The sequence below is a fragment of the Chiloscyllium punctatum genome, chromosome 22, assembly GCF_047496795.1.
Source record: "Chiloscyllium punctatum isolate Juve2018m chromosome 22, sChiPun1.3, whole genome shotgun sequence".
Lineage (NCBI taxonomy): Eukaryota > Metazoa > Chordata > Chondrichthyes > Orectolobiformes > Hemiscylliidae > Chiloscyllium > Chiloscyllium punctatum.
In genome coordinates, this window is record NC_092760.1 from 68,420,487 (window position 1) to 68,434,005 (window position 13,519).

Here is a 13,519-nt window from a genome sequence, read left to right on the forward strand (position 1 = left end):
ATTTTTTTTGTCATTTCACAGGATTTGAAAAATCTAAACATTATATAGTCTGAGTGGTTGAATTCTATACAGACTTATTTTTGGGAAGGAGAGGAAATGGCTAGGTGCCATGCAACCAAGTGTTAAGCTTCAGTTCATATCTACAACTTTCCATATGGAGCATTTACATTTCACTTGTGCTACTGGGGATGAAGAATGTGGAAGAAGGGAATATTGATAGGTGACTCACCACAGGTTCCTCACCTCTCCTTCCCAGTATGCTACCAGCAGAGGCCTGGGATTATGTCATCCATTAGTATTCTCAGCCACAGAATAGTATCTGGCACAAGCGACTTAAATGGGTGTTGTGTTATAAATATGAGATGACTTTAATTGCTGCATTCACTGTTACATGGCCTGAAGTTTTCATGTGAGCCGAAGTTTTAAAACAATCCTGACTTTATCATGATTAACTTAAGACTTGTTAAGCAACAAAATTGCAATCACACAAATTTGTTACCTTGGCAGATCATTCATTTGCTTTGCAGGAAGTGTTTTGCAACTTCATTCATAGGGTCAGCTGTGACTCAAGTCAGTACCACCATCACATCTGACATGGAAGATCGCAAGTTCAGGTTTCCCTCCCCAGATTCTGCTCATAAATTTGGGCTGGCACTCGAGTGCTACAACAGAGGACTTCTGCAATTTTGGAAGAGAAGTTAAACTGCAGCCCATTTCCCTTTAAGTGAACTTAAAAGATCACACAGAAGAAAAGTATTTTCTTGAAAGTCCATCAAGCATCACTCTTTAGTTGCTATTTGTGGGAGCTTTTGGTGTGCGAATTGATGGTTTTATTTTCTATGCTGTTGCAAAGTACATCGGGGCATCCTAAAGAAGCAAAAGGTGCTATGGAAAAAGTCCTCATTAAAATTAGAGAGTATGGCTAAACCACAGAACTAGAATCACAGAACTGTGGCAGCACAGAAGGATAGGGCCTCCATGTATGTGCATCTCTCCAAAAGAACATCTCACTTAGTGCCATCTCCTACCTTTTCCTTAGAGTCATAGAGCTGTACAACATGGAAACAGACCCTTCAGTCCAACTCGTCCAGGCCTACCAGATACGCTAAACAAATCTAATCCCTTTTGTTGACATTTGGCTCATGTCCCTCTAAACCTTTCCTATTCATATGCCCATCCAGGTGCCTTTTAAATGCTGCATTTGGAGCAGCCTCCACCACTTCCTCTGGCAGCTCATTCCATACATGTACCACCCTCTACATGATAAAGTTGCCCCTTACGCCCCTTTTAAATCTTTTCCCTTTCACCTGAAATCTATGCCCTCTAGTTTTGGACTCCCCTACCCCAGGGAAATTACCTTGTCTATTCACCCTATCCATGCCCCTCATGATTTCAAATACCTCTATAAGGTCACCCTGCAGCCTCTGACACACCAGGGAAAATAGCCCCAGCCTATTCAGCCTCTCCCTATAACTCTAACCCCACCCCCTCCAAACCTGGCAACATCCTCATGAATCTTTTCTGAACCATTTCAAGTTTCACAATATCCTCCCTATGACAAGGAGATCAGAATTGCACGCAGTATTCCAAAAGTGGCCTAACCAATGTCCTGTACAACTACAACATGATCTCCCTGAATGCACTAACCAATTCAAAAACTGGAGCTCAAGCTGCAACTGACAATACTTCCTGCACAAATGGTAATCCAGGATATGAGAAATACCTTGGAGTTCTTGCATAGCAAAAGATGTGCTTGAGATCAAAGTGTTATTGCCATTCCTTTCATCTCTAGCTATCCTTGCTCCTGCTTAACAAAAAAAACCTGTAAGATTTATTAGTATTGTTAATAAATCCATAAAACAATTAATGCATTACACACTTTGAGTTGAAATAAGCCTTACTTAAAGCATATCTTGTCCTGTACCATGCATTCCCACATAAAGCAAATTTGCTTGAATATTGAATATACATCTGACTCAAGATGTATCACCTTTCCCTTTTTAAAAGAGACAATATTAACATGTTGATGTACTGTTTCTGGGTGCAGTTGAATTCTATTTTCCATCAAAATTAAACAGAGTATATATTTTTATTTGCAATTTATATACTTTATTCTGAGATATTCTTTGAAGACACATTGAATTTGCTTTTCTTTCTTTTTTTTTCTCTCTCTCTCTCTCTCTCTCCCTTAATAGAGACTGCATTTGCCTCCAGACTTGTCAGACACAGTGAGCCGATCAAGCAAACAGAATCTGGCAGAATCAGCCAAACTGCTGAGCACAGGATGTGGTGGTGCAGCCAGAGGCAAGGAGCACCTGGACTTCTAGTGACTTTTATTTAACCATTTCATTCTGAATTCTCATCCTATTGCAAAGCGTGATTACAAATCATTGCTGTATATATAAAAGCAATAAATATATTTGTCCACATACCAAGCAGAAGTGTGAATCACTCAACAAAAAATATTTTAAAAAGATGGTTTATCTTTGGAATGTACTGTTTCTTACACTGTTTCTTATAATTTGATTTTTGCGCTGTGATAAGTTGACTAAACAGTAAATTTTGTATTGTTTAATTCTATTCACATAATATTTGCAGGAAAAAAGAACAAAGCTAAACAATAAAGATATTTATTCCCCACTCAATGGATTTAAGAAAAGATTCAAGGAATCTAATTTGCATATTTGATTTAATAATCTTTTACAAGAATGTACTTTGCTTCTCCCTCCATTTTGAAAATATAGTTGTCACCTTTACCTACATAGCAATGTAATTCATTCCACATGAATGAGAATTCTGAGAAATGTGACAAGGCATGAATCATTCCAAGTTCCCTTTTGTGAAAAAAGCTTAAATAGAATAAAGTACGCTGTTTCTAAATATTTGTTTATGGCAATAAAATGAATCCATCCTAAGCCTAAAGATAATTTCTACAACTTTCTGACCAACACTACATCTGAAAAAATTGAATTCAAAATAACAAATTGAATCCTTAATGTAAAGTAACAGCCTTAGGCACTTCACAGGAATATTGGACATAGTTTGGCATAGGATCATGGAAGTAAATTGCCGGTCAAAGCTAGGCCAAAGAAGTAGGATTTTTAAAAAACGCCTTAATGGAGAAGAGAGGGGCCAGAAGAATTTCAAAAGGAAATTCCAGAGCACTCTCCACCCAGAGGGTGATGGGAGTCTGGAAGTCCTTGTCTGAAAAAGTAATTGAATCAGAAACTCTCAACATTTAAGCAATACTTAGATGTTCACTTGCAGTGTCATAGTTTAAAGAGCGATGGGCCAAGAGCTACAAAATGGGATTAGTGCAGTCAGATCTTTGTCAACTGGTGCAGATATGATGGTCAGAATGGTCATCTTCTGTGCAGTAAGTACATGGGGAAAACTGATGTTGTTTAACATTGCAATGACTTCTTCATAATTCTGAGGCAGTTTCTTATCAGACTGAAGACAGTAATTCTGTTTCTCTTACCAGAGATTCTGCCAGACCTGCTGAGTTTCTGCAACATTCTCCATTTTTAATTCCGATCTAGCATCTGCAGTGTTTTGCTTTTACGAGTCCATGAGCTTCAGTAGCTAAAAAAGACTGACTGTCAATGGTTAAACTAAAATAAAACAAAGATTTTTGTCAGACCAGATTTGGAGGAGTGCTGAAACTTCAGAGGGTTGTAAGACTGCAAGCGATGATAAAGAAGGAGAGAGAGGTAAGGCCATGATGGTATTAAAGGAACTAACTACATTTTCAAGCACACAGGGCAGAAAGACTTGGAAGACAAGCAGTGGAAAACCTTTCTCGAAGTGAATTTCAAGATGTATATTTGATAGGTAAAGATAGTGAAAAAAAGATGTATAGGATGATCTCATCTTTGTGTTGCTGTCTTGTTTGCAAGACTGCTGTCTGCTTTGGAGCTTCTGAAAACATGTCATTGTGGCAGTGAACACCTACCCACAGTTGGTGTTACCTTTTACGTTTGATTGTCAGCTAACGTTTTGCACTTGTCATGACTGGTATTATGGGATTTTATGTCTCTTTTGACAGCTTCCTTGATTTGAAGGTTTGGGTGCTCTGCTGGTCTCTTGATAAGGGCTGCCATCCTTATGAAAAAAAATAGAATTTTTAAAAACTCAAGTGGTTCACAAATGTCGCTTCATGGAAAGAAAACTATCATCATTACTCTGGGTACACTATCTATGACTTCAAACCCACAGCAAAGTATTTGACTTTTACCTGTCCTTTGAAGTAACCGAATGTTATAATTGTGACAATCAGGAACAATCAAGCCCTGCTACTCTACCCATCATACCATTGTGTGTTGATTCAATCTCCAGCATAACCAATTACTCTGTTTTTGCAGTATAACCCAAATAATAGAAATTTTAACCAGTCCTCTATAGCAAACTCAATCTGTTTATTATAAAACTAAACTTGTTCATAAAACAAATGGAAAAAAACTGCTTAATACTCAAGCTGGAATCAAAATTGGAACTATGTCTCCTTAATTTCAGCACAGATATACTTGCATAATACAAAAGGCAGCAGTTTCTATGGAGAGTATTTTGGTTTTAGAGAAAAAGGCAATAGAAGAATAGTGGCAGGAAGCAGAGAATGATTGTTGGGTGTTTCCCTGACTGCAAGTCTGTGTCCAGTTAGGTCCCACGGGAGTCACTGTGGGGTGCTTCCTCTTTGTGGATTACATAAATGATTTAGATTTAAATGTAGGAGGGTTGGTCAGTATGTTTGCAGACAGTACAAAATTGGTGAGGTAGTAAATAATGAGGAGGATAGTCTTAGACTACAAAAGGAAATAGATGAGCAGATCAGATGGGCTGATAGTGGCAAATGGAATTCAGTCCATATAAATGAGAGATGGTGAACTTGGGAAGGACAAACAAGGCAAGGGAATACGTGATGAATGGTAGAACCCTGGAAAGCAGAAAGGATGTCAGAGGGACATTGGTGTGCATGTACTTCAATCCGTTAAGGCATCAGGACAGTTGAATAAAGTGATTAACAAGGCATATAGTATACTTGGCTTTATTAGTCAAGGCATAGCATTTAGGAGCAGAGAGGTTGTGTGGAACTTTTTAGAATGTTTATTAAGCTTCAACTAGAATATTGTGTGCATTTCTGGAATACACATTACAGGAGGGATGTGACAGGCACTCTGGAATTGGTCCAGCAAAGATTTACGAGGGTGTTACCTGGGCTGGAGAGTTTCAGTTATGAAGAGAGATTGAATAGATTGGGTTGCTTTCCTTAGAGCACAGGAGATTGAGAGGGGACTTGAGATGTATAAAATTCTGAGGAGCATAGATAGGAAGAAACCTTACTCCTTGATGGAGGAATCAATGAATAGGAGGCATAAATTTAAGATAAGAAGCAGAAGGTCCAAACGAAATGTGAGGAAAATCATTTTCACCCAGAGGGTGGCAAGAATCTGGAACTCACTACCTATAAGACCAGTGGAGGCTTTTTCCATTTAATAAACCTTTTTCCATTTAAGAAGCACTTAGATGTACACTTGCCATGCCAAGGCATACAATACAGCCCAAGTGTCCGAAAATAGGATTCAAATAGTTGGTGGTTGATTTTGAATAGCATTATACAATGGGCTGAGGGGCTTCTTTCTACACTGTAGATCTATATGACTCAGAGATACTATTGGCCAAAGGCCTGAAAATAAAGGATAGAATTTGATGATTTCTCACAGTTCACTTGGTTTCTTGTTTACAAAATCGAATTGTTGACAGCTTTAAACTGATGGAAAGTATCCAGTTTAGTTTGAAATTAAGCTGGACCTAAAGTTTTGGAAAGAAGCCACAGTTCAGCTTTTCAGAGTTTATGAGGTAGTTGGAAACTTAATCGGGTTCCAAAGAATTTCTACTCCATGATGGAGAGACAACCTTGCAACTTCTGAAGTTCCTTCCTTAATGAACATCAAGGTCTATGAAAACGAAAATCAATTCCAGAAAAGTTTGTTTTGTCTACCACCAGCACAGAAGCAGTCATACCCCTTTAAAAAGCCAGCTTTTCAAGCAATTAAGAACCATAAACCTTACCTCTTATCTCCATAAAAGCTTTGCTTGTCTATTTCTCCAACATTATTTGACATAATGTAAACAGCTGGCAGACCGCAACACACATTAAGCTGTTGATCAAATTTTCCAGGAAATATGGTAAAGAAAGCTTTTCTATCCAGAAAGATTCCAGTTTTATATCTTCCAGTTTTCCATAAATATTAGAACATATTCCCAAAAGTAGCAAGTCAATAGCACATGGACCAATAGGATCAAGAACAGTTTCTTCCCTGCTGTTATTAGACTGATGAACGGACTCTAATTTCAAATAATGTTGATCTTGTTAATGTTGATTTTGCTTCATGCACCACCTGTGCAATGTAAACTGTGCACCTCACTCTGTCTAAGCACCCTCTGGTCTGTATGTCTTGCTCACCATGATCTGCCTGTACTGCTCTCAAACAAACTTTTTCAGTATACTTAGGTATATGTGACTACAATAAATCAAATCAAAATCAAATTGTTTAGTTGTATTTCCACTTCCTCAGATTAACTGGAGCTGGATAATTCCAAATCTGGCCAATTATCTCTCAACTGCCAACAATGTAATGGAAGGCGTCAGCAGTTCTACCAAGTTACAATAAAATACAGATGCTCAGGTTGGATTTGGCCAGAGACCACAGTACATCTAAACCTGGTACAATGAATGTGATGACATTGAGGCAGCATTTGACCAAATGTTGCGTCAAGGAGCCTGAGTAACAATGAAATCAATGTGAATGAGAAAATCTTACCACTATCAGGAATCTTGCCTCACATAACGAGTGATAGTTGTGGTTTATAGAGACCAGATCTCAATCCCAGAACATAGCACAGGAATTTCTAAATATCCTAGGCCCGGCTATCTTTAGCCGTGTGATCAATTGCTTTTTATCTCCTCATGGTCAGATTAGGAATGTTCGCTGATGGTTGTAGTATTGAGTTACTTTATAAATCTTCATAAAATGAAGATTTATAAAGTCCACAGCAAGAACTGGACAATATTCACATTTGGGCTGTTAAATGATTTGATTTATTACTGCCTCCTGTACCGAGATACAGTGAAAAGTGTTGTCTTATCTGGCTTTACAGCCAGATTGTACTATATAAGTGATTTAGGGTACCAGAACTGAGTGCAAGATACAATGTTACAGCTGCTGAGAAGATGCATGAAGAGATCAACATTAACATTAAATGGGTCCATTAAAAAGTCTGATCACAGTGGGGACGAAGTTGTTCTTGAGTCTGTTCGTACAAGTATACAAACCTTTATAGCTTCTGCCCAACGGAAGAGGGAGGCAGAGAGTATAACTGAGGTTGGAGAGGTATTTGATTATGTTGGTTGCTTTCCCGACGCAGAAGGAATTTTGGATGAAGTCAGTGGTTGGAAAGCTGGTGTGCACTGTGTTCGCAACTGTCATTCAGTCTTGGGAAGAGCTGTTGCCATACCATGTTGTAATACTTTCTATGGTGCATCTATAAAAATTTGTAAAAATGTTTATGGACACCTTGAATTTTCTTAGCCTCCTGGAGAAGGAGAGGCTGTATTGTGCTTTCTTGTCCATAGTGTCAATGTGGGTGCACCTGGACAGATCTTTGGTGATCTTGCTCCCAGGAGCTTGATGGTCTTGACCATATTCACCTCAGTACCATTGACGCAGACAGGGATGTGTCCTTCAATCCATTTCCTGAAGTCAATGACCAGCTCCTTCATTTTGTTGATGTTGACGGAGAGATTGAGGACAAGCAATATTTGTGCTACACAAATGCTGGTTAAGGACCAACTAAACAGTTGTCTGTCCTTGAGGATTACTATCACTGAATTACATTTATTTAAATTTAGTGGGTCACAATTCACCAGTAATTTTATTGAGCAAAACATATAAATGCTGTGGCTGCAAGATCAGTTCAGAAACTGGATATTCAGTGGTGAGTAGCTCACTTCCTAATTTGAAAGCCTTCTCCCCGTCCTCAAGGCACAAGTGTAATGAAATATGCTGCACTTCCCAGGATGAGTGGAGGTCCAATCATTTGCAGTATATCGCCATCCAGAACAAAGCCTACTCCATTGGCACTTGCATCGTTGAGTTCAACAACTTCAGAGCATAACTTCTGTCCTTCATTTTAATTAGTACGCTCCCCATTATCACCACCATCATCCCTACTGGCAGTGTCTTGGGTTTACTCTCAGCAATGTGGGCCCAGCTTCTCCATTTTACACCTATCAACATTTCTTCACTGTTACTGAGTGCAAATCCTGGTTCACCTGAACAATGGGTATACTTGTATCTCAAGGCATTTGCAGCCTAAGAGCATTGCTCAAGGCCTTCTTGAGGGCAACAAAAGATGGGCAATAAAAGCTGATATTATTATTGATGCCTACATCTAATGACATTTTAAAAAATAAAGTAACCTTAGCAGCAATGCTCATGGCCCATAAATGAATAAACAGCTGATCTGTGTATAGCACCATTAAATAATAAAATGTACCAAGGTGCTTCAAGAGAGCATTATGACAAATATAACTCTGAGGCACATAAAAAGGCATTAGGTGAGATGACTTGACAGCTTAGAATTCGAGGGAGATATTAAAGAATGCCATAAGGGAGAAAAAGAGAGGTGAGAGGAAACTCCAGAACTTTTAGCCTAGGCAACTGAAAATGCAAACACCAGTAGTGGAGTAATTAAAATTGCAGTTGCTCAAGACTCTAGAGTTGGATCTTTAATGATTTCTTTGAGATTTCTCATGATTAGTTTTGGACTTGAACATGAAGGGATTTGAAAACAAGGATGAGAGCTTTCAAATTCAGGCATTATTAAACCAGAATTCAATGTATGTCAGTGATCACAGGAAATACAACTTGGTGCAAGTTATTATATGGGCAGCAGAGCTTTGGATAATTTCAAGTTCATGGAGAGTGGAATGTGGAAAGCCAGCCAGCATAGCATTGAATTAGTCAAAAGTCTAGAGTTAAAGTCGTGAATGAGGATTTCAGCAACAGATGTATTGGGGAATTAAGAGTGATGGTGGTGAGGTACAGTTGGCTGTCAATAGCATATGTGTGAAAATTACGCTGTATTTTTCAATAATAGTGCTAAGTAAATAGGAGGGAGTCATTGATAGTGATGCATGTGTAATGACTTTCTGGTCGTAATTAAATAACAAAGAAACTAGGTGAAACCAGAGCTAACCAATTGGACAATGGAGCTGAAGTGTTGGAAGAAGATGATGTGGGTAGCAGAGTGAAAGGCTGTAGTAAAGCTAACAAGAATACGATGAGATAGTTTACCTTGTCGCAATCACAAAAAAAGTAAGCTGTGATTTTGATAAGAACTTTTTGCACTGCATCAGGGACAGAATTCTGTTTGTGGACTTCATACATTGAGTTTCTTAAAGATTAAGGATTTTGGGAGAGGAAAGAAGAATTGATGAAGCAGTGGTAATTTTCAAGAAACGTAGAGTCAAGAGTATTTTTGAGATTAGGAGTGATGACAACATATTTGATAAGAGAACACCTGATGAACAACCACCTGATGAAGGAGCAGCGCTCCAAAAGCTAGTTCTTCCAATAAAACCTGTTGGACTATAACTTGGTGTTGTGTGATTTTTAACCTAAAAAGAAAGAACAGCTAACAATATTGTTTAATATAAGGATGAGAAGGAGAAATTGGTTGGTGAGTTTGGTTAATATAGGGTCAAGGAAGCAGGACTTGGGTCTCAAGGAATAACTAAGTTTGGAGATAGCATTCTCTTTAAACTAGAGAAAGATGATAATTTAAGCTACAGCAGTGGAAAACTTTAGAAGGGACATAGCCTGTTGTACTAATGGAAGGGAAGATTCTGCAGGTGCCCCAAATAGAAAGGACTCAAGTTTAATAACAAAAATGTCCATGACCTCCTCATTGTATGGCATGAGAATGCCAGGACAGGAGAAAGGGGCACATTTTTCAATATTAGAGTGGTGCTGGAAAAGCACAGCAGGTCAGGCAGCATCCGAGGAGTAGGAAAATCGATGTTTTGGGCAAAAGCCCTTCATCAAGAATCATGACTCTGATCTTGACTCTAATCTCCAGCATCTGTAGTACCCACTTCTGCCACATTTTACAATATATCAGATATCAGTCCTAATACTTTGCCGATACTCACAAAATGTAATCACATTGCAGTGGCAGAAACAAATCACCCATGTCAAATCTTATGCAGATCATTTTTAACTTTCTTACAATGTTTCACCTGTACTTTTCTTTCTTTTGTCATTTGCAATTAAGTTAAATATTCATAGATGTGACATAATCTAATTAGCCAAGTAGCAGTGGAATGAATGTAACAACTTGCAAATACCAACGTGTGCATCTCTACCATCGTGACATATCCCAAGGTGCTTCACACAGGCATTGTCAAGCAAATTTGAAGCTAATAGCCTGTTAATTCAGAACTGTATATCAAATATATATGTCAATGTTTAAGCTATCATTCAGGCCTCAGTTTGTGCTTATAGAGGGCTATCCTCTATTAATGGTTCTCTTATCTATTTCTGGGTTAAATTTGCACTCATTTTTCATTTCATGTTTACCATTCCAAGTGTTGTATTGAATCTTAACTATCTTCATAATTCAGGTAGCACATTTTTTAACAATAAAGTGCTCAATGTTATGCTGACATCATTTTACTGTAAGTCACCAGATTCGTTGTTAGCCCCACTCTCTGGTGGGATGGACATGAGTGTCATTCAGAATCCTCTTCAGATTAATGTGCTAACTATAACTGTCATTTTTGCTGGCAACCTAAGTCAAAACTATCCATCATTGCCTGTCATTAGCTGATTCTGTACATCTAACCATACAGCATTCCTCCTCATTTAATAATGCTTGTAATGGCCTTATGCAGATATTTTAAGAATTGCTTTTTTTGACTCACCAGTAAATTATCAATATTGTACTATTTCAACTCTTAAGGGAGTTCAAAGATCCACTGAAGATATAGCAACAAATGAAGCCATTCGCCTCGTTGTATCTCTACTGGTTCTTTCAAAGCCATTAAATTAGGGTTATTCCCCTCCCTGTTCTGTCCCACAAACCCTTAATATATTTTTCTTTGAATATTTATCCAAATATAAAAGGTTTTTCTCCTAAAGAAGTGCACAAAGTGTATGTAAATATTCTTATAAGGTAAAAGTTCAGTACACAACAAAATGAAAAATTCTTCTCAAGCAAAATTTGAGAAGAATTAAAATTAGACAATAACATAACTAAAAGATTACACAAGAGTTTACATCAGACATTCAAAGATTAATAGAAGAAACTGGTTTCAGTACTTTTATGTTATAGATGAGGAATTATATTTCTAGAATTGAGAGAGTTTTTCATGTTGTTTTAGTAGGTTAGTATATTATAGTAAAATCAGTTTGCTTCATCAATTTTTTTAAAAAATGGAACAATTCTTAATTTTGCATACATTGTATATGTTAAAAAACATTGTATCCCTTTATTTAGAGCTCAGTTTTGGATCGCTTTCAGATGGCAGGATAACCCAAAATATGAAGCTGGACAAGCCATTAAATAATCAGTATCTTAAAAAGCTGTTTCTAAATTAATGGAATCCTCCTATCCTTACTGTATATATATAAAAAAGTTCATGTGAGAATTCCATTTAAAAACACCAGAAATAATTAGGATTCTAGTCAGGAAGAACTTAAGAATGTAGATTCTGTTGAGGTTAGGAGACAATGAGGACTACAAATACTGGAGATCAGAGTCAAAAATCATGGTGCTGGAAGAGCAGAGCAAGTCAGGCAGCATCTGAGGTGCAGAAGAGTCAACTTTTCAGGTACAAGCTCTTCATCAGGAATGTGATGAAAGGTTTATGCTCGAAACATCAACTCTCCTCAGATGCTGCCTGACTGGCTGGTGCTTTTTCCACTGCCATACTGTTGGACTACTGAGGAAAGGCCAGATTAAAAATAAAATGACTGTAAAGCATATAGGCTGGATAGCCATCCTGTTATCTTTAAAAAAATACAAGAAACATGTATAAAGGATTTTTCTCGCAATTTTTTTGTGGTTTCTAAGTAAAAATAATGACATTGTTTATTATAATTTCCACCATTAATTATGAAAGAACTTTGCAACAATCAATAAGATAATGCAGCAAGAAGTCAATTTTGCACTGTGAAAATTTAAAAGTTACATATTTATATTGGTCAACTGTAGAAAAATAAGTCAGTTCTGAATGATATATATGGCACCTTATTTAAACATAAGTCTATTATAACTGTTAACTGAACTAGGCCTGATTGGTACAGTAATGGGTTAATATGTCTTTGCAGAAGATTGAATTAAGGGCAGGCTTTAAGTTTTTATTTAACAGGCTGATCAACAGCTGGCAGAGGTGTTGAGAAGGGTGGTTAAAACCAAAACATTGAGTTTTTTGAGGTATCAACTGAATACTGATCTATAAAGGGAAGATGGTTTACATTCTTGTGTATCCTCCACTCTCTTTGCCTTAACATTCATGGCCATGCATGAAACTGTCAAGGTCCAATGTCTGAAATTCCCTTCATTCTGATTTTCTGTTATCTTTAAAGCAGGCCTTGAAAACCAACAGCTTTTTCAAGTGTTCGGCCATGTGCTTTAATATCCTGTCTTTTCACTCAATACCAATGTTATATACAACTGCACTTTTGAAGCACCTAAAGAGATTCTGCAATGTTAAAGACATATGTAAATAATAGGTGTATTGTGAAGGGAGAGGATCCAATGAGTTGAAAGGCTTTCTTCATCTTGTGATATAAGGTGAAAAGTCATTTCTTGATGTATTTGGTTACGTACTGACATGCACATTAACATTCCTGCCATGTTTGGCTTTCCTCAAGTCACTTGCTTGCAATATGGATAAGAACAGTAGAAAAAATATTGTAAGTGCTATATTATTTGCTCTCCTTTTAAAACAAATGTGGCAATGTTATAATTATTTAATGCAGATACTATTTCAGGGAAATGAGCCGAGGAAGAAAGCCAACAGCACCTGCAGTTTGCTATATTTTTTATTGAGAGAAACACAAATGCAGTTTGCCATATGACCTTTAGTAAAGGAAAGTTAGTGCAGCAAAAGATCAGCTTTAGCAAATCTAACCACCTGTCTGTGGAAATAGTAAAATTTATTGCTGCCTCCAATGTGTATTTAATATACTTTACACTGCTCCCTAGCAACCATCTACCAAATAAATAAAGTATGCTGTTTTTATTTTATGACAGTAGACGCATACTTGTCCTCAAGGTAGCACTTAGTAAATACAAATAGACAAATAGGACTTCTAGAAGTTGATCATTTTAAAACCTTATTTTGAATTTTAACATAATTCTATTTACTGGGTGTATTCTGGACAGAAAATTATATTCTTATTTTCCATGGTTTACATTTGTAGTTGGTTTCAACTTGACATACTTAATAATA

The 13,519-nt window shown here is 37.3% G+C and overlaps 1 protein-coding gene across 4 annotated transcripts in view; it reads left to right on the forward strand.

Annotated features, from left to right (window-relative positions):
- The window catches only part of elp4 (elongator acetyltransferase complex subunit 4), a 642,250-nt gene extending 639,819 nt beyond the window's left edge, over positions 1 to 2,431 (forward strand). For 3 of the 4 annotated variants that reach the window (XM_072592591.1, XM_072592592.1, XM_072592593.1), the window contains one exon: positions 2,196 to 2,431. In XM_072592591.1, coding sequence (XP_072448692.1) covers positions 2,196 to 2,327 — 132 coding nt within the window. In that variant the 3' untranslated portion in view covers positions 2,328 to 2,431. The remainder of the gene's footprint in view (positions 1 to 2,195) is intronic. The other variant, XR_011963758.1, reaches the window with a different exon arrangement.
- Positions 2,432 to 13,519: the final 11,088 nt, after the last annotated feature.